Below are 25,184 nucleotides of genomic sequence, written 5' to 3'. Positions count from 1 at the left end.
ATAAACGATATTTGAAACAACGGTTAATTAGAGCAACAAGTTGCATCTTCAGTCATGAAGAAATCATAACAAAGTTAAACAGATTTCTTCAGTGCTATAAACAGGCGTCCGGTATATTTTCACCCTGTTTCGCGAATGGCTTTGTCAGCAATTCATATAACAACACCGTCTAATTGGCGGTGGATGATAAGAAGGAAATATTCTTCCACTCCCTATGGGGAATCACTTGAAGTCCTGGCCAAACTGGTAATGCCTCAAATGCGGTGAACTCTTCATTACAGCTGATGTAATGAAGATTTTTTTTCTCACCCAACCTGGAGATGCTGAGGATTGAAGCTGGGACCTTCTGCATGCAAACTGGGGCTCTTCCCCTGAGCTATGGCCTCTCCCAATTCTTCGACATACTCTAAGAACGAAGGAACAGGGTTCCTCTGAGCACATGCTTAGCCTAGGAATTTGTGATCAGTACCAAAACCAAGCCCACAAGTTCTTCTAAAACCCCCGCAACTGAATGAAATTCTTACCCTAAGCCTGAGTGACCACTAGCCCTACCTCAGATGGCCAGGGCATCTGGAGAAGGACCTCCTAGGACATGGGTGGGTAACATGTACCCCTCAAAATGTTGGACTGTGACTTCCATCACTCCTAACCAGCATGGCCAATGGTAACGGATTATGGGGGTTCATTAGTTCAACAACATCTGGAGTTGCCCACCTCTGCCCTAGGAAGATGTGAAGGGATGGGGAGGTTCATTTGGGAGAATATGGTCATAGAACGTTTTCACAGAACCGACACAATGACAACTTGAGAAGAAAGAGAAGTTCGGGCAGATTTATTCATGGCATTCTTCACTTTGCTGTGTTCTCATTTCAGGGTTGTCCTGTCGTAGAAAAGCCTGGAGAGCCGAAGGTAAGTTCAAAGGGGGTAGCTGCAAGGCACCTTGGATAGCTCCTTTAGAGTTCTGACTGGTTTTGACTGAAACCCGGAGCGGATTTACCACCCCACTGGCTTCGGATCCACTAGCCTCCACCAATTCAACATGCGAGAGGAAAAAACCCCATGGTAGCCCCTGTAGGGAGGCACCCCTGTACACACACCCGGCTTCCTGAGAAGCTCAGATTTTTCACAAACTCCCTCACCCAAGAGCTTGCATCTCTTTTAAGCTACATATGCTCGAATGTTTGTAAGCAAAGTTTGATGAAGGAGGTCACTCTCTTTGTTCTGTACTCTTTGTGCTTCTCTCTGCAGGTTCTGGTTTATGAGGAGCTGCATTTTCAGGGCCTCAGTTGGGAAATCAGCCGAGACATTTACAACCTGAAGAAGCCAGAAAACAACCAGGACTCCAAGATGTCTACCGTGGGCTCCCTGAAAATCATGGGAGGCTGGTGAGTGTTTGGAAGAACCCACTGCAGGCAAGAGGACGTGCCCATGAATGGCACATGGGAAGCTGCCATCTCCTGAGTCAGACCCTTGGTCCTTCCAGCCCGGCTTCGCCTATTTGGACCGGTACCACTTCTCCCAGGTGTCTGGGAGAGGATCTTTCTTAGCTAGGGTGACCATATGAAAAGGAGGACAGGGCTCCTGTATCTTTAACAGATGCATAGAAAAGGGAATTTCAGCAGGTGCCATTTGTATATATGGAGAACCTGGTGAAATTCCCTCTTTATCACCACAGTTAAAGGTGCAGGAGCTATACTAGAGTGGCCAGATTTAAAAGAGGGCAGGGCACCTGCAGCTTTAACTGGTGTGATGAAGAGGAAATTTCACCAAGTTCTCCATATATACAAATGACACCTGCTGAAATTCCCTTTTCAATACAACTGTTAAAGATACAGGAGCCCAGTCCTCCTTTTCATATGGTCACCCTATCTTAGCTCAATTACTTTTTTGTACTGTCTTTAATTCCCTTTTCTATACAACCGTTAAAGATACAGGAGCCCTGTCCTCCTTTCCATATGGTCACCCTATCATATACTATTTCTTTATTTACAGTCAACAGACCAATATAAAACAAGAAGATACACCATTATATAAAACAATACAGAGTAGGGATAAAAAAGAAGGAGTGTTACAAAATCACTAAAGATACTAGATTGTTGGTTTCTGAAAAGGGAACAGAATTGGGTTATTGGAGCCTAGCATAGTGAAAAAGGGAGGGATATATAGATAATAAAATTGCTAATCTGTGGATTTAAACGCAATCAACATCCATAAGCGATCTGGTGCGGATGGCCAAATTCAGGAATTTGGCCACCTGCTCAGTGGTAGATTTACTGGAGCCCTGAAGTAGACTAATCAGGAGTGACTCAGGGGATCGTCCAGGGAGACGTTGCATAATAGGACATAATAGGTCTTTTCTTGCCTGTTGGTAAAAATTGCAATGGAAGAGCACATGCAGAATGGATTCCACCTCGATGTTATTACATGGGCAGTATCTGTTTTTGGATGGAATTTTCTTATATCTGCCCTCCAGCAACTTGGAGGGGAGGACATTAAATCTTGCTAGGGTGAATGCTTTCCTGTATTTGGGAATGGTTAACCAACCCAGATATGGCATTCCATCTTTGCAAGAAGGGACTAGGAGACCCAATGATTGGGGGGAACATGGTCCCCAGGCAGTTCCCCGGAGCTCTTGGTGGTCTATATCCAGTAGTCTCTGTTTGGTGATCTGTTTAGCGCTGTCCAAGTCCAGAGATAGCAGGAAAAAAGGGGATAGCCCTATTGAGGTTACTTTTTGCACCACTGCTTGACTTTTTTGTACTGAAAAAGCAAGAGACTCTAAAATGCCGAGGGGGTGTCTCAAGACAGGTGAGTAGCCAGGACCCAAAATCTTGCCTCCTCTGCCACCGACACTCTGCCTCCGCTGCCAACCCAGCTGACCAATGCCACTTCGCCTGCAATACCTGTCAGCTGAACTCACAGGCCAAACCCTGCTCCCCTAGGCCTATAAAGCCCGGGTTCTCAACAGTGGGTGGGCCAGCATCCTGGCTGCCATGATTCCAAGCCCTCCCACCGAGATGTGAGACAATACAGAGATCTGCCGTGCAATTCATGAAGTTTTATTCGGTAAATACACATCTCTTCACACCTGAAGGGAATGCGGATGCTAGGATTTATCCTCTAAGTAACAAAGCAAGGCATACAACCATGACATGCGTATAATAAAATTCATAATTTTTTAAAAAAATGTTGCAATAATAAAAAGCAGCAAAACTTCGAAATTCGTGCCAACTCATGTAAATTAGTGCCGAATTTGCTCAAATTTGACCTTAATTTGTGTAATTTGCACAATTTTGGCCTTAATTCATGTGAATTGGTCAGAAATTTGTGCTAATTGCAGGGACTACTTCTTCCCTTGCAAAATTCCTGGCAAATCCACAAAATGTTTCAACTGGCAGCAGATTGAGTCGGGTGTTGCATTGGAAATCGCAATGAAGTCTGTGGGGCTGAGCTCATTGAATCCCAGCTCCGGCCTCTAACATCCCTCGTCCCTGGTCAGACCCTTGCTTGAAATTCGGGGGCATCGCTGCCCCAGTGTAGACAGTGCTGTGTTAGAAGAGGATCGACGCTCTGACTCTGTTTAAGGCAGCTTCTTAGGTTCCGTTGTCCCCACAGGCTAGAAGATTCCACTAGGCATAACAAAGGAGGACGTTTCTCCAATTTAATTAACAGAAAGGAATAAATATAGCACCAAGGTGCAACAGAGGTATCTCCATTGGCAGTTTAACAACATAAAATGGAGGCATGGGGGGGGGGGTTTCTGTCAAGGGCTGTAATCCCTTGGGGATTATCTGCCAGGGGACACTGTCTGGTTGTAGGTGGGACCAGAGTCAAATGTGAGTGGAACCATCTTCACTCTTCTGCCCCCCTTTCTCTGTCTGTCTCTCTGTCTCTCTGGCCATGGCTAGACCTGCCAATATCCCGGGGAACGCTCCAGGATCATCCCTGTGCATTCACATGAAACACAGGGGATCCCGGGAGCAGGAAGGGATAATTCCTCCCTTTCCCTAGGATATTGGCATAGCCTTTTAGCCTGCTTTTTCCGCGGTCTCGAGATGATCCCCAGACCGTGGAATGTGTGGGCGGGAGTCGCGGGTTGTCCTGGCTCCTTGTGAGTAACCTCGACGAGCTGGGAATGGGATGGGGGAGCAGGGAATTTTTTTAAAAAAACCACTTTAAAAAAACAAAATGGCGGGCGCAACGTCCTCTTCCTCCTAGGACATCGCATGCCACGTGTAGACAGGGAGATCTCACGCTAACCATATTGCGAGATCCTCCCTCCTCCGTCGCACTCGACCCGTAGGTCTAGCCATGGCCTCTGTCTCTTTCTCTCTCTTTGCCACCCACTTCTCTCTTGCTGTCCTTCTCCCCCTTTTCTCTTTCTCTCTCCCTCTCTCTCTGCCACCCACCTTCCTTCCTTCCTTTCTGCCACCCCCTCTCCTCTAGGGTGACCATATTTGGGAAACCAAAAAAGAGGACACCTAGTGTGTGTGTGGGGGGGGAAGCAGCTTTCTGAGTCCTGCAGAAAGTACGTTATTCCCCCACCACCTTAAAGAACCCGATTGGAGTGGAGGAGGGGAAAGGATTTCATTCTGCACCACCACCATCCACTCCAATTGGGGCCTTTTCTATAATGTCCACGAATGACCCACTTTCCCCTTTAAGACCTCAATTGGAGCTCGGGGTGGGGGAATGACGTGCCTCAAGAAAGCATGTAATTCCCTCCTGCCATGCTAATGGCAGCCTTAAAGGGGAAGGTGTGTCATTCCAGGACATTATTGAAAATTATAGAAAATCCCCCCTGACACCATGGAAAGAACAAAAACCAGGACAAATCCGGGGAAATCCTGACAGTTGGTCACCCTACTCTCCTCACCCCCGCCTTCCCCACCAGCAGGCTGCAAGGAAGGGACAGATCTCTCTTGCCAGAGGTCTGTATTGATCACTTGCAGAGGGCGCTTGAAATTAAGCCCAGGTCTGCAGGTTGCCCACCCCTGGCGTAAAAGGCCAAAAGACTGGTCTTTGGGGGTTGGTTCTTGCTGTAAACATTATTTCCTGTTGTCCCTTGGTCTGTGTGTGTATGTGCGCGGGGGGGTGGGGTGGGGGAGAAATGGTTGTATGTCCAGAAGACAATGGGGGTGATTTATTTATTTATTTATTTCCTTGATCGCACTCTGTACTGTTTCGCCTCTTCAGTTGGGTTGGTTACGAGAAGGAAGGTTTCCGCGGCCACCAGTACCTGCTGGAGGAAGGCGAGTATTGTGACTGGACGCAGTGGGGAGGCTACAATGAAGAGTTGGTGTCGCTTCGGCTGATCCGGACGGTGAGGATGCCCATCTGCTCACAGGGTTGGGGATCTACTACCACAAAAGAAGAAAATTCCCTTATTCGTAACCAATACCAAATTTCTAAAGATCAAAGCTATCAGGAAGAGAGGGGGCTAGCTCAGATGTTGTTGTTATTATTATTATCTCACTTTTATCGCTCGTGGCATTTGTTTCTAGACAGACATGACAGGCTTTGCCAGGTCATGCTGTCTTTTACTGATTCAGACATTTCCTGACTATTGAACAAGTTTTAAGTATGACTGCTTTCTGGATGTTGGTGGTGGATGTATTTTGGTAGGCCCAGTTTCTGAAGGTTTTCTATATAGTTTTTTGATGTGGTGGTGATGATAATAATGATGTTGTGCAGGGGTGAAGGCAGCTGCTTATACAGACAAAATGGCCTCACCCTACACACGAGGGAGATGTGAGCCAACCTGGGAGAACCTGATATGCTGCTATTGTTGCTGGAATGTTTTATGAGCTTTGGCTGATGGTCGGCATAGAAATGTAATAAATAATAAATTCATTAATTAATACACAATTCATTTTTTAAAAGATAATGCCTTGGGAGCGATGAAATAATATCATCATCATCATCATCATCACAGGACTTCTTTTCCTCACTAACCTTTTAATTAGATATTTGCCTTTGAGCCACAGCATAACTGAATGTCCCTTTAATTAGCAATTGCGTATTTCCTGGCAGTGGGCTCTTTGATATCTCATTTCTTCATTGCAGCTGAGGAATTACGCAATTCATAAAAAAAGAAAAGAAAGCAAAGCCTCCGCAGCAGTGGAGAATCAATCAGCCCTGCCCCTTCTTCTACTGCTTACTTCTCCCGTGAAGCTAGGGGTTGCCATGGGCAGTAGCCAACACTGTTATTCTGTTAGTGCAAATGACGTTGTCCTAGCGGAAACTAAGTTCAGAACTATGCGCAAGACAAGGATCTAACTAAAGTTACATTTGTGCAAATGCTTGTGCAACCCGTTGTACAACCAGCTGGGCATTCCGCAAGTGTAATGAGCAACCCCTTGCATGGCAAAAAGATTTAGTGGAGCTCCGCTAGCGCTATTTGAGCTCCCAGAATGACACCATTGGATACTGGCCCTAGTGCCCTCTTTTATGGAAGACAGTCCTCTGTTTGAAGGGCTGCCAGAGGACCGTCCGCTATTTGAAGGCTTCCTCTCTTTGAAGGGATGCCCTGTCCAAGTCCGGTTTAAAGATCAAATACTATCAGAACAGTTGCCCGTCCTCAGGTAGCACCTGGACAGCAGACTGTACAGGTGGGCACACAGGTCACTCGATCAAATCTTTCACACTATGGTGAAATGGACTGTATTTCTTTTTAAATGTTATGAACTATTTCTAAATGTGCATCTATACATATAAATCAGCATCTGCAAATTCTATGTAAATTCATGCCCTCCTTTTATTTTTGTCCTCTTATTTTGGTGATGCATTTCCTCTTTTGGGGGGCGTTCTGTAAGTGGCATAGAGAACAGGGCTCCACTGCCCATGTTGGCTCTGGTCTGGTCCAGTCCACCACCAGCCTGTGCCCACGAGACATTCTCCACCCGTGCATTGCAACTTCATAGAGCCTGAAGAAGGTCTGTTTCAGTTTGGCGTGATCAGAGCAGCACCTCCCTCTTCGAGATCAAATCCAGAAGAAGGGTGGTGCTACATTATGACACCTTTCATTGGTGCATTCCTCCCCTGGGCAGGACTTCTTGGATCCGGCCCTTGTGCTGTTCGAGGCCATGGACTTCGAAGAAGGTCCCAGTGTTGAGCTCAGTGAGGCGCTGCCGGATGTTGAGCTGGCCAGTTATGGGACCACAACGCAGTCCATCCACGTCCTGAGCGGAGTGTGAGTATCCTGGGGAGAGGCCCAGGCAAGGGGGGGGGGGGGAAGACACACTTTGGGGGGTGGGGAAGAAGCGATTGCAAAATTGTAAAAGGCAATCTAGAAACACGCAACTGTGTGAATGACTCCCATACCGTGGAGACATTTCTATTTTAAAAATTGCTGGCAGCCATTTATTTATTTATTTCTCTGGGCGGTTTACAAAGATTAAAACGTAGAGCATTAAAAACAAATACAACCGTAAAAAGCATAAAAGCAGATTACATACAATATCCATCTATTCTGGGCCAGTTAAAAACTCAACATATGCTCAAGAAGAGAAAAGTCTTGACCTGGAGCCGAAAAGATAACAATGTTGGTGCCAGGCGAGCCTCGTCGGGGAGATCGTTCCATAATTGGGGGGCCACCACTGAAAAGGCCCTGTCCCTTGTTGCCATCCTACGAGCTTCCCTCAGAGTAGGTACCCGGAGGAGGACCTTAGATGTTGAGTAGTGTACGGGTGTGTAGTGCTGGTTCAATGGAAGAAAAATCCAAAAGCCACAGCAGCATACTGCAATGCCTTTCTTAGGACCAACTGAAAAGTCTCAAAAAAGCAAGGGAGCTTGCTAGATGCAGGAAACTAACACACAAACCAGGTGAGGGTCGTGGCTGTGCTTGATGAGGAGCCAAAGTTGGCAGTTTTTGTAAGAGATTAAGACGGAATGGAGGAGATGGAATGAGGGCCGATGGAACAAGGGTTCACCATGCTTAGTGCAAAAAGGTTCCAGGTTGCATCAAAGACTGCCCTTCCTCGATCTTGCATCCTCCAGGAGTGTCTGACTACAACTCCCATCATCCCCAGTCAGCATGGGGAAGGGCCTTAGCTCAGTGGTACTGCACATGGTTTGCATTGTGGGAGGTCCCAGGTTCGATCCCTGGCGTTTCCAGGTAGGGCTGGAAAAACTCCTGCTTGAAATCCTGGAGAGCCGTTGCTGCCAGTCAGTGTCGACAACACTGGGCCAGAAGGACAGATGGTCTGAGTCAGTATAAGGCACCTTCCAGTGTTCCTATGGGGCAAGTTGGGGAAGGCTAGGCTGGAGGGGCTGAGAAGCAGAGTGGTGCCAGTGTACCACTACAGTTAGGTAGAACTGTAGAACTGAGAACTGTAGGTAGAAAATCCCCACGTTGGGGCTGCTAGGGGAAAGACCCTGCAAGACACACAATGGGCCAGGGGTGCTTTGGGATTGGATCTTAAGGATGGAGGTTGAGATAATCTCATCGCCATTTCCGTGGCCAGGTGGGTGGCCTACGAAGACAAGAATTTCACTGGGGAGCAGTATATCCTGGAAAAAGGAGTGTACCGCAACTGTGAAGACTGGGGGGCCACCAACTGCCAGATCTCTTCGGTGCAGCCTATCCTACAGGTAAGAAGCCAGAACGCTGCATTCATTTATCCCCCGTTTGTAAACCATGCCCCCAAATCCACTCATCTCCAAGCAAGGGGTTCATGCTGCCTTCCATCTCATCTTTCCATATAGGGTTGTGTGTCACCTGTGCCACTGGTCCTAAGTAAGAGGTCCATTCCTTTTTTAAAAATCAGTCTGTTGAGTGGAAGACACCCCTCTATCCCCTGTTCACCTGTGCTCACTTTATGTTCATTTATTTATTTATTTATTTATTTATTTATAGTATTTTAAAAAAAATATCCTGCTCCTCTGCCAGAAAGGCTCCTGGAGGACCTTGTGTGCAGTCAGTAAAACAGGACAGACCCTGCCCACAGGCTTACAAACTAAAAAGACACGACACACAAGGAAAAAGAGATGAGGAGGGCAGAGGAAAAAAATTAAGTCATCTTTCAGCAGGCCTGATGGAGTGGCCCTGCTTCCATTCTCATCCCCCACTGTACAGCTTGCTGGAATGGGTAGTGGTGATGGTGACATCCCAAACTGAGCTTAACTTTTCCAGCTCAAAAGCAAGGGGAGATCTGGGGGGAGGGGTTGAAAGCTTTTGCCAAACTGCCTCCATCGCCTCACCTTTTTTGCTGCTGCTGTCTGCTTTGTGGTCCCAGCAGCTCAGTCCTGAAAGTCCTGGCAGGTGCTATTCCCCACATCCCCAGCAGGCTGCAGAGTGAGGACAGGAATCATTGCCCTCGCTCCAATTAGGCTTCATGGCAACACTTTATTATGAAGACAAATCAGAGTGAGGGCAATACTTCCTGCCCTAACTCTGCCATCGGGGGGTGGGGGTGGGGAGAATAGTGGCTCCTGCCAGCAATTTTTGTCCCTTTCTGCACTGCCCTCTCCATCACCAAAATCCCACCCATATTTCACACCATGCAAAAAGGGTGACAAAGTTGTGTGGGGCCTTTTGACTCAGCTCTAGTAAAATAAATCTCTAAATCTAGGACTGCAAAAGAAACAGGAGAAAAGTAACAACAGTGTCCATCTTACGTTAATAAATTATGATAGTTGTGCCCCAATCTTACATAGCTCCCTTTCATTCTAATGGTAAATTATGCCCCATTGGGCTGATCTATCTGTCCCTCACTCTGTCACCCTTAACTGTAACCGTAAACCTGCCGCCTGAGATGGCCACTTCACTTTGCCTTGAGATAGGGCCACTTTTACATGCTCTGTGCATAAAAACTGGATCGGTATCTCTATGAGAGCACTTACAAGAGCCAGTGTGATCTTGTGGCTAGAAGAGTGTGGGACGACTGTTGGACCTGAACTGGAGAGACCCAAGTTCAAACCTCCCTCCCTCATGATGCCTACATACTGCCTCTGATCCTGGAGGTGGCATATCGCCATCAGGGCCAGCAGCCATTTGCATTTCTCTAGCCTCGCCTAAAGATTATGTATCATGCACCACTTCTCTCTCTCTCTCTCTCTCTCTCCCTTCCAGGTTGGGGAACACAGTCTACACTTCATTTCCAAGGTAAGCAGCTGAATGTTAGCAGCAAATCACGAGGGGTGTGTGTGTCCTACGCCCATCACACTATTTCTAACAGTTTCCAGGTTTCCTTGAAAAGAGCGAAAACGTATTCTTTTTTCTTTCTTTTTTAAATTATTACTTTTTAATACAATATACAAATACACAATCAGAGTCAAGTACTAAAGGAGCCAGAGGTAACACAACCATAATCATCATAAAAATTTAATTGTGAACTGTCCAGAGAGCCTCAGGTATTGGGCAGTATAAAAATGAAATCCATCAGTCAATTGTCATAATAAAGATTGAAATACTTCTTGTAACAGTGGGGGCTAATTCTTTACCATATACTTTTTGGAGAGGGAATGGCTATTCTTAAATGCAATTGCATCTGGAATTATGTTTAAGAATAGCCAATCCCTCTTAAAAAAAAAATATCCTGGCTGTCCTGTCTTTAACCCCTCTGGTTTGCTCATATCTGACCTTTTGGCTCTCCAGATCCAACTCTTCTCAGATCCAGACTTCTCAGGGACCCATGTCGCTTTCACAGAGGACCAGACATCGCTTCCAGAGAACTTCATCCCGCGCTCCTGTAGGGTCAATGGAGGCAGGTAATAGTCATGTTTCACCGGTAGGGCAGCTGAATGTAAATAGTAAAACGGCCTTGAATGATGGAATGTGGAAAGTCCGTCACCCTGGTTCCAAGAATTAAGGATCTCATAAGCTTCCTTGCACTCCTAACCTGGCGATTGGAGATTATCCCTGGTTCAGTGTTCATCTGAACACATGATGTTAGGTCATTCTTTAAATAGCCTTCCCCAACCTGGTGCCCTTCAGATGTGGACTACAACTCCAGGATTGTGAGGAGAAGCCATAGCTCAGTGGCAGAACACTTGCTTTGCAGGCAAAAAGGTCCCAGGTTCAATCCCCGGCCTCTCCAAGTAGCTGCCTGAAATCCCGGAGAGCCTCTGCCAGTCAGTGTTGACATTACTGGGTTTACATGGGCCAACGGTCCGTCTCATTGTAAGGCAGCTTCCTGTGTTCCTGTAGTTCCTGACCATTCCTGCTGACTGGGGCTAATGGGAGCTGAAGTTCAAAGCATCTGGAGAGCACCAGGTCACGGAAGGCTAAGCCTTAATGGAGCAATGGTCTTATGTTTGGACTCTCTGTACATTCTGTGTGCATTTCCTTTTGCTTTCTCCCTGCAAGTTCAAGTTCAATGCAGTCAAGGAAAGTCCCAAATTGTCCAGTGCTGTGGTTTCCCCCTGGAATTCCTTGCAAGCCTTCATTGTGGTCCATCCATTGGAAAGTGCTGCAACAAAAGATGTCACAGACATCTGATTGCATTCTACTGTTTTATAATTAGTACCATCCCTTGTACTCTGTGCAGTAATATGTGTGCATGGGGGTGTTTGAGGAGTTCATTTGGTCTGCATGTTTTAAGAAAACTGATCTGAGCCACAGGTCCTGGGTTAATGTACCGATGAGAAGACAGTTATTCTTCAGATTGTGCATTTATCTAAATTTTGCAGTACAGCTTGCCTCTTTTTTAAAAAAAGTACCAAAATGTGTATAAAAATGCACATGTGGAGTAAAATATGTACAAAAAATGTGTTTTAGGGTAAAATGCATAAATACCTATTTTATGGGGGGAATACATTCAAAAAATATCTGTTTAAATGCATAAAAACACACAGCAACCTTTTGACAGAAGATAAGTTGTGTTGGGAGGAGGTGAGACAAAAGAGAAGAACATGTAAATTATGGTAGAGATGGACATATCAAACTATTTCTGTTTCGCCTGTGTCCATTCATAAATCCATTCGTTCCCATTTGTGCATCAATATGCAATTTTTTTAAAAAAATGCACAAATATTAACATTATTTTAAACTATTACTTCACAAAACAATACTTTACATGTATTTTACCTTTGAGGCACATTTATGTAAACAATTTGTCCTAAAATATGCATTGCTTTACACATTGTAATCATAAATAAGCATTTCTGTACTTTGTGCTGAGAACTTAATTGCAGAATTCAGAGAAGTGAGAAAAAAGGAAGGATTGCTGTGCTCCGATCCGCTTCTTAGACTGGGGTAGTGGAGGCTGATGGCTCTGATATCAATGGGTTGGTGAATAATAGCTCCCTGGAAACCTCCTTTGGAGTTCTGACTTGTTCTGACTGAAACCTGGAGCGGATTCACTGCCCCGCTGACTTCGGAGCCACCAGCTTCCACTGCTCTGGGATGTGCAAATCAGGTCAATTCGCTTAAAAATGCAGACCAAGCTAAATCCTTAGGCATCCCTAGACCATGATAAAAGTGATCGTCTGTCTTCAGCTTCCAAAAGTACACACTGTAACACGTGAAATTCAGGAGAGGGCCTGAATGAGGCACGCTGTGCCTTCCAGAGCAGAGAAAGATTTTTGAATCATTTCTGCAGCCTGGAATGTGAACCGTTGCCTTGCATGTGACCGAGTCGCGTGCTTCTCTGTCTCCTTTCAGCTGGATTCTCTACGATGGCCAACGGTTTGATGGAGAGCAGCACATTCTCTCTGAAGGCGAATACCCGACATTGACCTCCATGGGTTGCCTCTTCACCACGGACATCCGCTCGCTGAAGAAAGTCCCCATTGTAAGTTGTTGTGACCGCCTGGGCAGCCGCCCTGGAGGTGCTGCCTGAGAATGCATTTAGGCCTCTTCTTATGGTCCAATATTGACTGGCAGAAAGTTCAGGACAGACGAAAGGAAGCTTGTCTGCACACCGTGCATAGCTTAGGTTCTGGGACTCTCTACTGCAAGATGCAGTGCTGGCTGCCAGATTCCAGGGTCAGGTTACATGCCAAAAGCTCAGGTGAACCAACATGTTTTTAATTGTCATTTAAAACTCAGCAACATGGGGGCCAACTGCACTTCCCTGGGGAGGTAATTCTAGAATCATGGTGCCACCACTGAGAAGCCCCTGTCTCAAGTCATCACTGCCTGAGCTCTTCCGCCTACTGGGATCACAAGCAAGGCCTGCCCAGCCAAACTTAAAACACAGGTTAATATTGGGGGAGGCTATATTCTAAGCAGTTTACATTATCTCAAAAATCTTTAATTTGGACACAAAAACCCCCTCATAGAATTGATGATGATGCTTTATTACATTTGTATACCGCCCCATAGCCAAGGCTCTCTGGGCGGTTTACATAGGATAAAAACACTTAAAAACCATATACAAAAATTGTAAATCACAAAAACATACAATTTAAAACCACAAAAACAAACCCAGGCTAATTACGTATTGCTAAATGCCTGGGAGAAGAGAAAAGTCTTGACCTGGCGCCAAAAACAACAATGTCGGCGCCAGATGGGCCTCGTCAGGGAGATTGTTCCACAATTGGGGGGCCACCACAAAAAAGGCCCTCTCTCTTGCTGCCATATCCTTATGAAAATTTCATATCCTAAGTTCATAGGTTGCCTTGTGCTGTACTTTTTGGCCCTGCCTGCTGCCTGTCTCCCTTTCCCTTCCCACTGTTACTCTCCCCTTGCTCTTTCCGCCCTCCCTCCTGGTCCATCCCTGTCCTTCATTGTCGTCGCTCTTTTTCATAGTTCTTCTCTGAGCCCTCCATCTTCCTTCACGGCTTGGAATGTTTCGAAGGGAAGGAGATTGAGCTGAACGGCGAGGTGCGCAGCCTGCAGGCCGAGGGATTCAACAACCACGTGCTCTCCGTCCGAGTAAAGGGTGGAATGTAAGTGAAAGATAACCTGTAGCTTGTCATAGTGACACACTAACAAATTGCATGCTGGGAGTTGGAGGACTTTTTTTCTGTCCAAACATGCATAGCATTGCGCTTTTAATGTAGCATCTCATAAACATTGACGGAGCGAAAGGATCTGTGCTGATGTATTTTTCCCTGTGCTTTGCCTCCCTGCCGGTTCCCATGCGCAGCTGGGTGCTGTGCGAACACAGCGACTTCCGAGGCCGCCAGTGGCTGCTGGACTGTGTGGAGATCACCAACTGGGTGACGTACAGCGGGCTTCAGCATGTTGGTTCCCTTTACCCCATCAGGCAGGTGAGTACCCCGTTCTCTAGGCTAACGAGTGGGGTGGGCAAAAGAATACCATTGTGCTTGGAGAATCAATACATGGCATTTGTCGCTCCAGATGACAGGACAAAATTGTATGGGTGGGTGTGCAAAGAAACAGAATTTGGTTAAATATGCCAAGGAACATCCTGATGGTAATATCTGTCCGACGGTGGGACAGACTTCCTCGGAAAATGCTGTGCTCTCCTTCACTGGAGGTGCTTAAGCAGCGTCCAGATGGTCACCTGTTAAGGATGCTGTCACTACATCCTCCACTGTGGATCTGGAGTTGAGCTGGGTGTTGGACAAGATAACCTCCAAGGTCCCCGCTCCAAGAGCAGTTCAGAAATGGAACCAGGGGTGGTGGGCTCTCCCTCTCTGTGGGTCTCCAAGCAGAGGCTGGGCAGCCACCCACCTGTTTGAACAACAGTCTAGCTGTGGATTTCCTGCATTGAAGAGGGGTTGGACTTGATGGCCTACGACAGGGGGCTCCAACACAGCGCCCACAAGTCCAAAAAAGTTGGGGACTCCTAGCCTACGTGGCTCCTCCAACTCTGTGCTTCTATGAAATGGTCTTTGAAATGAGCCCATTCTGTCCAGCCCACAGTGTGCCACAAAGAGTATTTTCGCTTTTCCGTTTCCATTTTAAATCTGATGTTGTATTTTAATACTTTGCACTGCCGCTGGGTTCCATTTGGTTATTATTATTTTTATTTTTATACTGTCATTTTAAACTTAAAACTTTTTATATTTTGTTTTATCGTCTTGTATTTTACGGCTTTAACTGTGAATGAATCAGAGAGCTTCAGCTATTGGGCGGTATAGAAATGTAATTCATACATACATCAGTAAATATGCAATGGGGCAGTCCAAGATTTTGCATCCCAAAAAGCTGGAATCTCTGTAGATCGTGCCATTATGATTAAGGAAGAAAAATCCAGCTTCTTTTATCTTGCATAATTCTAGTTGTGCAAGCCATGCAGACGGGCGCCAGAGCTCCATTCATGAACCTATGGAAATCTTATTCAGATGCCCTAACTCTTGGTTTTGAGATTTCTACAGGAATTCTGGCAGACTTTCAGGCATATCTTCACAGCCACAGGTGCTAGAAACTTGTTCTTATTTTTTAAAAACAAAACAAAAGCAACCCACCCACCCCAAAAGCTGCATCTCTTTGAAAGGTGAATTCTTCAGCCGAATTTTGCACTTCCTGTGTGCTCCGGCAGAACTGTTGCAGGTGTACATGCACTGACCTAGCAATGGACACTGTGGACATATTCCTCAGTATGAGACTCACAGAGCTAACAACCCCAGGCAATGCAAACTAAAATACAGCGGTGTCATTTCTCCCCCGCCCCTCTCACCTTTCGCGCCACCCTCCACAGAAACGGATTTACTTCCGAATAAAAAATGAAGAGCTGAAGACCTTCCTGTCTGTTCCGGATGATGTTGAAGACATGAAAGCCGGCCGTGTTCTGGTCTCAGAGCTCAACGACAAGATCAGCTCCATTTGGTATTATGAAGAGGGACTTATGAAGAACCAGGTAAGGGCTTCTCTCCGCTTCCTCCCCTCTCAGGTGGCTTCCTGCGGACAGAGGCATTTGGGAAACACAGAAAGCAGCCTGAACCTGGTTCAAATGGAGCCCAAACACTAATCCGAGGTTCAAATAGTTTCACTCCCTCTGAGGTCCACAGTGGAGGCTGGAGGCTTCGATTTTTATGGGGTTGTGATTCCATTCTGGGTTTTAATCAGCCAGAACTCCACAGGAGCTATCCAAGGTGCTGAATCCTATCCCCAAACTGGGTTCGGCATCTTGGATAGCTCCTTTAGAATTCTGGCTGGTTCTGACTAAAACCCAGAATGGAATCAAAGCCTCCACTGGGTCCACATCATATATCACTAAGCCAAACGGAAGGAATATCTAAATAAACTAATACCGAAATAACTGAATAGTGTCACAAACAAGCGGGAGCCTGCAATGAAGTGGTGCAGCGTAGAGTGCGTCTGGTTAGGATTTCAGTCGCACCATTCGATTTCCCTTCCCTGGTGGATTTTTCTCTCCCCACACACCCCAGCAATATTCAGTAAGCTTTCTGTGTCCACTAGTCATGCTTCAGTCTCCCCTTTAAGGTTTGCCCCCCCAAAAATATTTTGGGTCTTTGCAAACTTCGGGGGTCCCCCAAATCTCCTGATACATCCCTGTCATGCCTGGATGCTGCAGTTCTGACAACATTAGGAATGGCATGGCCAGCATGATCAACAGAAATAGAGGTTACAATAAATAAGATGGCTAAGATGGGGCATCTGTATAGCTGCTTCATACGTGACATTATTATTATTATTATTATTATTATTATTATTATTATTATCATCATCATCATCATCATCATCATCATCATCATTATCATCATCATCATCTGTATACTGCCCCATAGCCAAAGCTCTCTGGGCAGTTTACATAGGATTAAAACAGTTAAAAAAATATCCAAAATTTAAAACTACAAAAACATACAACATACACAGAAACATGCATTTAAAACAACTATAAACGGCTTTAAAAAATAAATCTAGGATCAGTAAAGTGCATCACATTTTGCTACATGCCTGGGAAAAGAGAAAAGTTTTAACCTGTCACTGAAAAAATATTCCCCTATAAGGGAATAAGATGGGGACTGTTGGGATAGAAGGAAAACCTGTGCCAGGGGGCCATGGCTCAATGATACAGTGTCTGCTTTGCATTGATTGCCTGGTTCTGACCCTGGTATCCCCAGCTAAAAGGACCTGGGACACCGAGTGATGGGGAAGACCTTAGAGGGCCTCTGCCAATCAGATTAGGTAGTATTGGTAGACAGATGGACCACTTTTGTGTCATTCCCATAAGAACATAAGAGCCCTGCTGGATCAGACCAAGGGTCTGTCTAGTCCTGCACTCTGTTCACACAGTGGCCAACTAGCTGTCGGCCAGGGACTAACAAAGCAGGACATGGTGCAACAGCACTCTCCCATCCATGTTCCACCGCAACTGGTGCACAGAGGCTTACTACCTCGGAAACTGGAGGTAGCACATAACCATCAGGGCTAGTAGCCATTGATAGCCTTCTCCTCCAGTAATTTATCCAACCCCCTTTTAAAGCCATCCAAATTGGTGACCATCATTACATCTTGTGGTAGCGAATGCCATAGTTCAACTCTGCACTGTGTGAAGAAGTCCTTCCTTTTATTTGTCCTGAATCTCCCACCAACCAGCTTCATGGGAAGACCCTACCTAGTTCTAGTATTTTGAGAACATCAGAAGAGTCCAGCTGGATCCCACCAAAAGCCTATCTAGTCAAGGATTCTGTCCCTGCAGTGGCAAAGAGCCTTTGCCACGAAGTCATTTTCATCCAACATGAACGTGACTTTTCTTGGATTTCAGGTTGCGCCCAACATGAGCCTCCAGGTGATCGGTCCGGCGGGCAAGGGCACCAAGGTAGTGTTGTGGTCTGAGAGCCGAGTGCCCCGGCAGACTTGGAGAATCGATTCCTTTGGGAGGATCTGCAGCCAAATGTTTGAAGACAAGTTGCTCGATGTGAAAGGTAAGACCTTGGCTTGGAAGGATGGGGCAGGATTCATATGTGGGGCTGGGAAGGAGTTCCTGAAGCCAGAAACCAAGAGGGATGGTTCAAGAAGGGGGTGAAAACAAACCAGACAGGCTTCAATTCAACAGAATGTTCTTCTCTCCCCAACCTCTTCTGTCGCTGCTTATGTTCTGATTCCTGGAAATTTCGTCCATGTAATCACTCTGTGTAATGACACTTAGTTGTATAGCATAACCTTCCCCAACCTAGTGCTTGCTGGTTGTTTTGGGATACAACTCCCAGCATTCCTGAACATTGGCCATGCTGGCTTTAGCTGTAGTTAGGGACGTTGCAGGTGCCCAACTGAATCCGGGAGGCAGTAAGCCTATACATACCAGTTGCTGGGGAATATAAATGGGAAGGTGCTGTTGCATCATGTCCTGCTTATTGGTCCCTGGTCAACAGCTGGTTGGCTACTGTGTGAGCAGAGTGATGGACTAGATGGACCCTCGGTCTGCTCCAGCAGGGCTCTTCTTATGTTCTTAATCTTTCTTTTGACAAAGGCCACATTTTCTTGGAGGTAAGCTCTCTGGGAGAATCGCAAGCCAGTGGTCAGTGGGAGCTGGCAGAACCAAAGGGAGGCAGCCCTTTCTCTTTCTGCCATCCCTTTTTCTCTCCACCTCCTCTCTGCTTGGCATAAACACATCCTGAATAAGCACCAGAAGCCCTGAGGTCTCACCTCTTGGAGAACTGGGGTGCACATAATGCATAATTTGTAACAGGGACAAGTCTAGAGAAATGGAACAGTGCAAGATGGAGATATTGGGAGAAATGTCTTTCTTGTGTTCAACCGATTTATGTCCTCCCTTTTTTGTCTAGGAGGCAGAAACTATGATCGGGATCATGCCATTCTCTGGGATTCCTCAGAGGAAAGACCCACACAAATCTGGGCTGTCCAGGTGCTCTGAAGAAACCAGGAATGAGAGGGACGTGTCGTGTTCAGAACCAGAATTTGCCTTGCAGGTCATCAATGTTCCCCCTTCCACGACCAATCAGCACTTCCAGGACTTAGTGCTGATAAGGATAAATGTTTGGGTGCTGGATTTGATCAGCATATGATAATCTTTTCCCTTCAGACCACAGTCCAAAAAAAAAGCAAAGCACATTGTTTTTGTACAGACCAGAGATCGGTCCCCTTGGGCTTCTTCATTCCTCTGGGGATGGGCCTGTGTTGGGAAGGAAGCAAACGCAACTCTCTTTACAGCCATTTGGAGCGCAGCCCAACATCACGGAGAGTTCCAAGAGGTGAACCATTTGTGGAAAGACAAGGTCGGGCGGCATCTGCGCATGCCCAAGAAATTGAGCTGTCGAGGGCTCTCAGGCGGTTCCCACTACCGGTTCACGCTTGAAGGGGAATCTGAAATGAACATATGAACGCACATGCATGCACTTATCCCTGTCTCTCTTCTTTCTAAGGGGATGGGCTACCCCTTTTGAAGCCTCTATTTATGTACCTGTGTATGATAGGATGCCTTTTATAAATCCATCTCTCTGGCTGGTTTGTTGGATTCTCTTCTTGGCCACTGGGACACATTCACGGGGCACTGGCTACCATAGGGTTGCTTGAAAGCAACCGTCCGTCCGTCCCCCACAGACCCAGTGCCCCTGCAGATGTGTTGGACTACAACTGCCCTTATCCCCAGCTGGCTGGGCTGATGGGCTTGTAATCCAATACGTCTGGGCAGCACTACAGTGGCAGGAAGGCTGCTGTATAAGCACACCGATGTAAGACATAAAACAAGTGAAGGGGCTGTGATCAGGTTAAATGCCTGCGATCAACATGGAGACAGACAGAACATCTCGGGGGAGTGTCTGCAAGGTTAATTTTATAGAGAGCTGTTGAACATCTGGGCTTTGTATGTTCAGAGTATGTCAAATATCAACCCACGCTAGTCCCAAGCTACTCCTGATGGATGCAAGGATGAGGAAGGCTTACTGTTTGCATAGGATCATCACCAATGTGGGATTCTTCTGACTAGAAGCATTCACTCTTATCAAGAGTCTGTGGCCCTTCCAGTTAATAGGGAGCCTGTTCACACATCATGTTAAGCCATGGTGGTTTATATAAGCCACGCACAGGAGCTTATTTTGCAAATTGTCCACTGTGCCCTGGCTGATGATTGGACAAATACGCTACACAGCATAGGTTCCCCCCCCCCCCTTTGGCTCTCCTCCGTCTAGTGCTCCCGCCCAGCCAGGCAGGTCTCCCAGTTTCCTTTGTGGATTTCAAGACTTTGACGGGTCTGCTTTGACGGGAGGCTCTAACTCCTTGAAAGCTGGCAGAAACTGAACAAAATTTAATATGCAAGTCCCCCTTACGGGAAGCTTCCACGTGCACTAATGGATAAACATCTTCATAGAAAAGGGAGGATTTGTCCAGACATGAAACAAACCATTTGCTTCTCTTCCCTTCCTTTTCCTCCCGACTCCTCCTCTGCTGAGTTGAGAAGGGGTGGTCTGACTGGAATGGAGGGATGCTTACACTGTATCAAAAAGTGTGTGTGTGTGTGTGCGTGCGCACGCGTGCTTCAACTCCTTGAAAGTTAGCAGGATTGGGATGAGATTCAATATAAAGTTTTCCTTATGGGAAGCCGCCGCATACACTATTGGATTTATGTGGGACTTTGCATTTTCATGGGAAAATGAGGATCTATCCACATGTGAAATCATTTGGGAACCATGCTGGAGGGGAGGTGAACTTATTTGGAGTCGTGGACATAGCTGAATGTGGCTCAGAGATCACTCGAGACTAGCAGAGGGGCGACAGCATTTTTGACCACTCTTGCTGAGCGGCTCTGTAAGTGATCGCCATAGCGCACGTTGGTGTGACAGATGACACTCTAATCCACCATAGGTAAAATAACCCTTGCTGCAGACCGTGGGTTCCCAGGGTGGCTTATTTGGGGGGAATAACCCACTGTGATTGGGAAAAGAGCTCACAGATGACATGCTAAGCCATCATGGGTTAAATAAATCATCACAGTTTATTTAACCAACCGTGGGTTAACATGACATCCGAACACAGTCAGGGTCTCAGGTGGCTGGGCTGGAAAAATGCTCTGCCTACCATTTTGGAGAGAAACTTGCAGTAAGATTTGACTGTGCTGGGCTACATATACCAATAATCAGAGCTCGAATGAGGTGGATTTTATGCATTTAGGTGTTCATAGCAACACGTGAGTCTGGGAAGCTCCTGTATACAGGCACAAGAGTTTGTTTTGGTGATATGGATGCTGTGAAATAAACAGAAAGTGGCATCTCTCTTTAGCACAGACCCATGAAGAAGCCTGCAGACACAAATGAGTTACGCAAAAACAAACTCCCCCTACTAGGATAAGGGGCTATAGTTAGTAGATGTTGCATGCATTGGGTCCCAGGTTCAATCCCAGCATCTGCAGTCAAAGGATTTCGGGGAGCATGACTGGAAATGATCCCAACCTGCTATTTTAGAGGTCTCCTACCTGTCAGAGTATACCAGCTTCCTCATCCTGGTGTTAATCTGGTACAAAAAGGATTCAATCATGTTGCCCTGATGAGGCTACTTCAAACTAAACATGGCTAATTTAATCTGGAATGGTTGAATGACCTGAGTGAGGATTTTGGGGAAATTTACAAGAAGACCCCCCTGAAAGACCCCAGACTCATCTTTAAAAGACCCTAAACTTATATTCCAGACCCCTGCACCATGGGTGTGAAGACCTTGAAGTTTTGATTCTATGCTAATTGATTTTACGTCATTAACTAAGACCCTAAGACTTGCAGGACTGTCTTTGAAGAAAAGGGGGGAAATGCTGTTGGCTTTTACAAGCAGCTTCACAGACCTTGTTCAAAGCCAGAGTGTGCCGGCAGAGTGTATGAGCGGGCTGAACAAAAGAACTGGACATGCTCAGATTCCCACTAAGAGAAAGAAAAATACTGTTTTGACTTCTCGTAGTGTACACCTGCTAAGAGAGTGATCTCATGCCTTTTCCTTTGACCAGAACGAGTGTATAAAAGCACAGGTAGCGAGGGCTGCAAGGCACTTTTGGCTGCTTCACCTGTGATTTTCTTTAGATCAACAGACCCAAGGATTTGGGGGTAACTATGGAGTTCTTTAAGCTTTTAGACTTTAGGACTTAGGATATTGTCTGAAGTTAGGACTTTAAAAAGTTGTTTCATGCTAAGAAAAAAGTAGAAAACATAGGGAAAGGATATGCAAGGGATTAACAACTGACTGGCCATATAGGTTAAAAGAAAGCCTTCTTCTTCTTCTTCTTCTTCTTCTTCTTCTTCTTCTTCTTCTTCTACTGTCTCCCTTCAGACACAGCGTTGTGCTTGTCCTAGCCATCAAGGCACCCTTGGCAAAAGAAAGCCTTCTTCTTCTTCTTCTTCTTCTTCTTCTTCTTCTTCTTCTTCTTCTTCTTCTGCTTCTGCTTCTGCTTCTGCTTCTGCTTCTGCTTCTTCTTCTTCTGTCTCCCTTCAGACACAGCGTTGTGCTTGTCCTAGCCATCAAGGCACCCTTGGCAAAAGAAAGCCTTCTTCTTCTTCTTCTTCTTCTTCTTCTTCTTCTTCTTCTTCTTCTTCTTCTTCTTCTTCAACTGTCTCCCTTCAGACACAGCGTTGTGCTTGTCCTAGCCATCAAGGCACCCTTGGCAAAAGAAAGCCTTCTTCTTCTTCTTCTTCTTCTTCTTCTTCTTCTTCTTCTTCTTCTTCTTCTTCAACTGTCTCCCTTCAGACACAGCGTTGTGCTTGTCCTAGCCATCAAGGCACCCTTGGCAAAAGCAAAGTAGTTTTGTGAAGGCTGAGCTCCATCCTAGCAAAGCAACCTTGTCTCCAGCAGCTACAGGTCTCCCTCAGCAACCCTGGAACTGACTTCTTCCTTCTCAGCCCTTCAGCGAAATGTGTCCTGGGTAACAGCGTTCGCTCTAATCTCTCAACAGACAGCTCAACGCAGGCCAGGCCAGCTTTACTTCCAACAGCGACAGGACCGGACGCATGTTTCTATATTGTGTCAATACTCCCATTCGCAGGGTCCTTTGGGGGGGTCTTGCTGTCCCACTTTGTCAGGATGAACCCTTCACCCTTCCGCAGAACAGTAGAATCCTTGAAGAACACATGTATCGCATGACTGGACTTCTAGGAGGTTCAGTTCAGCACAAGGTCTTCAAGAGGCAACATTTTTCAGAGAGGCTCCCAAACGGAGACTAGGCCTCAGCTCAGGCCAGGTACAATTAAGGCCAGTTTGACACACACACACACACAGAGAGCTGATATACCTGCCATTGCTCAGGCCCCCTAAGATGTGTGTGAGGTAACCACCTTAAAGTAGTAAGCCAGTGCTAGGCCTGTGAGTTAACTTTTAAATGAATTAAATTTGTTTCTCTCTCTCCCCCTCACGACAACCCCACAAGGTAGGCCAGCATGAGGCCTGAAATAACTTTAAAACAAATTAAATTTGTTTCTTTTCTCTCTCTCACACACACACACACCCCTGATGCAGGCCAGGGCCGCCTTGAAGCCGCAGCTCGCCATGGCCCGCTTGACCATCTTCTGCTCGGGGCTCTTGGCAGGCACTAGGAAGCTGAGGACGGACGGGTGGAAGGCCTGCATCTGCCTCTGCCCGCGCTTCTCGTCAACCAAGTGCTCCAAGCAGCAGACTGTACTGAAGTGCTGGGGCTGGCCTGGGCACTTGCCCCCACTTTGTCAGGCCTATTCAGGCCTGAGGAAGAAGCCAGCACTATGATTTTGCTTTTCCCCTCAGAAGAACTACAACTCCCAGCATGCCAAAGCCTGCTAAGTCTTCCCTCCCACCCAAGGCATGCTGGGAGTTGTAGGCATAAGCCTAGGTCCCTGAATAACATGTTCATCTTTGAACATTGTCTGAGGTGTGGTGGGAGACAACTGGAGAGCAGGCCTTCTTAGTTGTGGCACACTGCTATTGGATTTGTTTTCCCCCAGGCAAGCTGGCCTAGTGAGTACATTAATGGCTTTTCAGTGCCATGGTGTTGTTGCTGTTATTTTCAAGACCTTTTAACTCGATGATTTTTTTTGTGCTGCATTTCCCCCATTATAACTAAACTGCAACATTCCAAGACAGATGCAGGAATTACTGAATGAAGTTTATGATTTTTATGTAAAAGCCTGACTATACCATTGAAACAGAAGAGTGAATGGAGCAATGACTGATAGCTGAGGCTGGAATAGAACAGTGGGCAGGGTGAGTGGCGGTTGGAGAAAGTCACGTAGAAGGAGAACAAACACTGTGGAGTTAGCTAGACCTTATTCCAGGCAAATGGAGGGGTCGGCCCTGCCTGCTCCCAGTATCCCCTGTGTGCCATTTGGATGTACAGGGATGATCCTGGGACGATCCTGGGATATAGGCCTGGTCTAGCCATGGTCTGTCAGTGAGAGGTCAGGAAAGTGGGAACTGAGCTAGGATTGAGAGACAGTGACTTGGTTTGTACACAGTGACCTGAACCGGATCTACACTACTGCTTTAAAGCGCTTTCTAACAGTTATAAAGCGCTTTAACTGCTTTAAAGCGCTATAAAACTGTTATAAAGCGCTTTAAAGCAATAGTGTAGATCCGGTTCTGGTTTGCTAACCCATGCTTTATTTAAAATCAGTCATTCTACATGCCAGTACTACACCTCCCAGCATGTCTTTGGTGGCCCACAGGTGCCAACGTCTTCTGAGAGGAGGTTCCCTCCTCTCATTTCCAATGCTGCTCCTCTATAGAGCATTGAGGAGTAGCATCGCTGAGGAGGGAAGTAAGCAGCTGTCAGTGAACATGCCCGGCTCCGGACAGTCGTGCTGGGACTGCCTTGGCTCATGCTTCTCACTCACCAAGTGCTCCGTCAGGAGCCTGTACTGAAGGGCTGGGACTGGACCAGGCATTTGCCCCCTTCATCAGGCCTGTTTCTGGGCATGCACAGAGTGCCCCACACACACACTTACAACTGTTGGGGCCCATGACACATTCCATATACTGTTTTCAAACCACTTTCATAGTGTTATAGCCTGCTTGGTGTAGACGTGAAAATTGGATCACTTTGTGTAAAAGCCAGACCTGATCTTCCTGTTCCCCCCACTGAGCTGCCATTTTGTGAGGAGGATCTAGTCCAGAGCTTTCTAAACTTTTCATGTTGGTGACACTTTTTAGACATGCATCATTTCGCGACACAGTAATTCAGTTTTACTAGCAAACCGGAGGTTAAACTAACCCCTTATAAGAGATACGGACACATACATAAATTGTAATAACGAAATGTATGGGGACACAACATATCTCATGAAAACCTTTCGTTTATATTTTTAAAAATATATGATTTGCAAGATAATAACATACATTTCCAAGACTTTTCACACTGAACCAATTTTGTCGAGCTGCGATCGCGCGGCGGTTGAGACGGTGTTCT

General features: G+C 46.3%; 1 protein-coding gene across 1 annotated transcript in view; it reads left to right on the top strand.

The window, feature by feature from the left end:
- CRYBG2 (crystallin beta-gamma domain containing 2) overlaps nucleotides 1-18,868 on the top strand; it is a 32,028-nt gene extending 13,160 nt beyond the window's left edge. Inside the window, exons 7-19 of the mRNA XM_063140127.1 lie at nucleotides 874-909; nucleotides 1,249-1,385; nucleotides 5,197-5,323; nucleotides 7,050-7,192; nucleotides 8,466-8,592; nucleotides 10,073-10,105; nucleotides 10,598-10,710; nucleotides 12,605-12,734; nucleotides 13,694-13,833; nucleotides 14,034-14,157; nucleotides 15,555-15,713; nucleotides 17,586-17,745; nucleotides 18,607-18,868. Of these exons, the coding sequence (XP_062996197.1) occupies nucleotides 874-909; nucleotides 1,249-1,385; nucleotides 5,197-5,323; nucleotides 7,050-7,192; nucleotides 8,466-8,592; nucleotides 10,073-10,105; nucleotides 10,598-10,710; nucleotides 12,605-12,734; nucleotides 13,694-13,833; nucleotides 14,034-14,157; nucleotides 15,555-15,713; nucleotides 17,586-17,745; nucleotides 18,607-18,695 (1,518 nt within the window). The 3' untranslated portion in view covers nucleotides 18,696-18,868. The remainder of the gene's footprint in view (nucleotides 1-873; nucleotides 910-1,248; nucleotides 1,386-5,196; nucleotides 5,324-7,049; nucleotides 7,193-8,465; nucleotides 8,593-10,072; nucleotides 10,106-10,597; nucleotides 10,711-12,604; nucleotides 12,735-13,693; nucleotides 13,834-14,033; nucleotides 14,158-15,554; nucleotides 15,714-17,585; nucleotides 17,746-18,606) is intronic.
- The last annotated feature ends 6,316 nt before the right edge of the window (nucleotides 18,869-25,184 follow it).

This window comes from Elgaria multicarinata, chromosome 13, assembly GCF_023053635.1.
Source record: "Elgaria multicarinata webbii isolate HBS135686 ecotype San Diego chromosome 13, rElgMul1.1.pri, whole genome shotgun sequence".
NCBI classification, from domain to species: domain Eukaryota; kingdom Metazoa; phylum Chordata; class Lepidosauria; order Squamata; family Anguidae; genus Elgaria; species Elgaria multicarinata.
The sequence above is the reverse complement of the archived record's forward strand: the minus strand, read 5'-3'. Positions and strand labels throughout refer to the sequence as shown.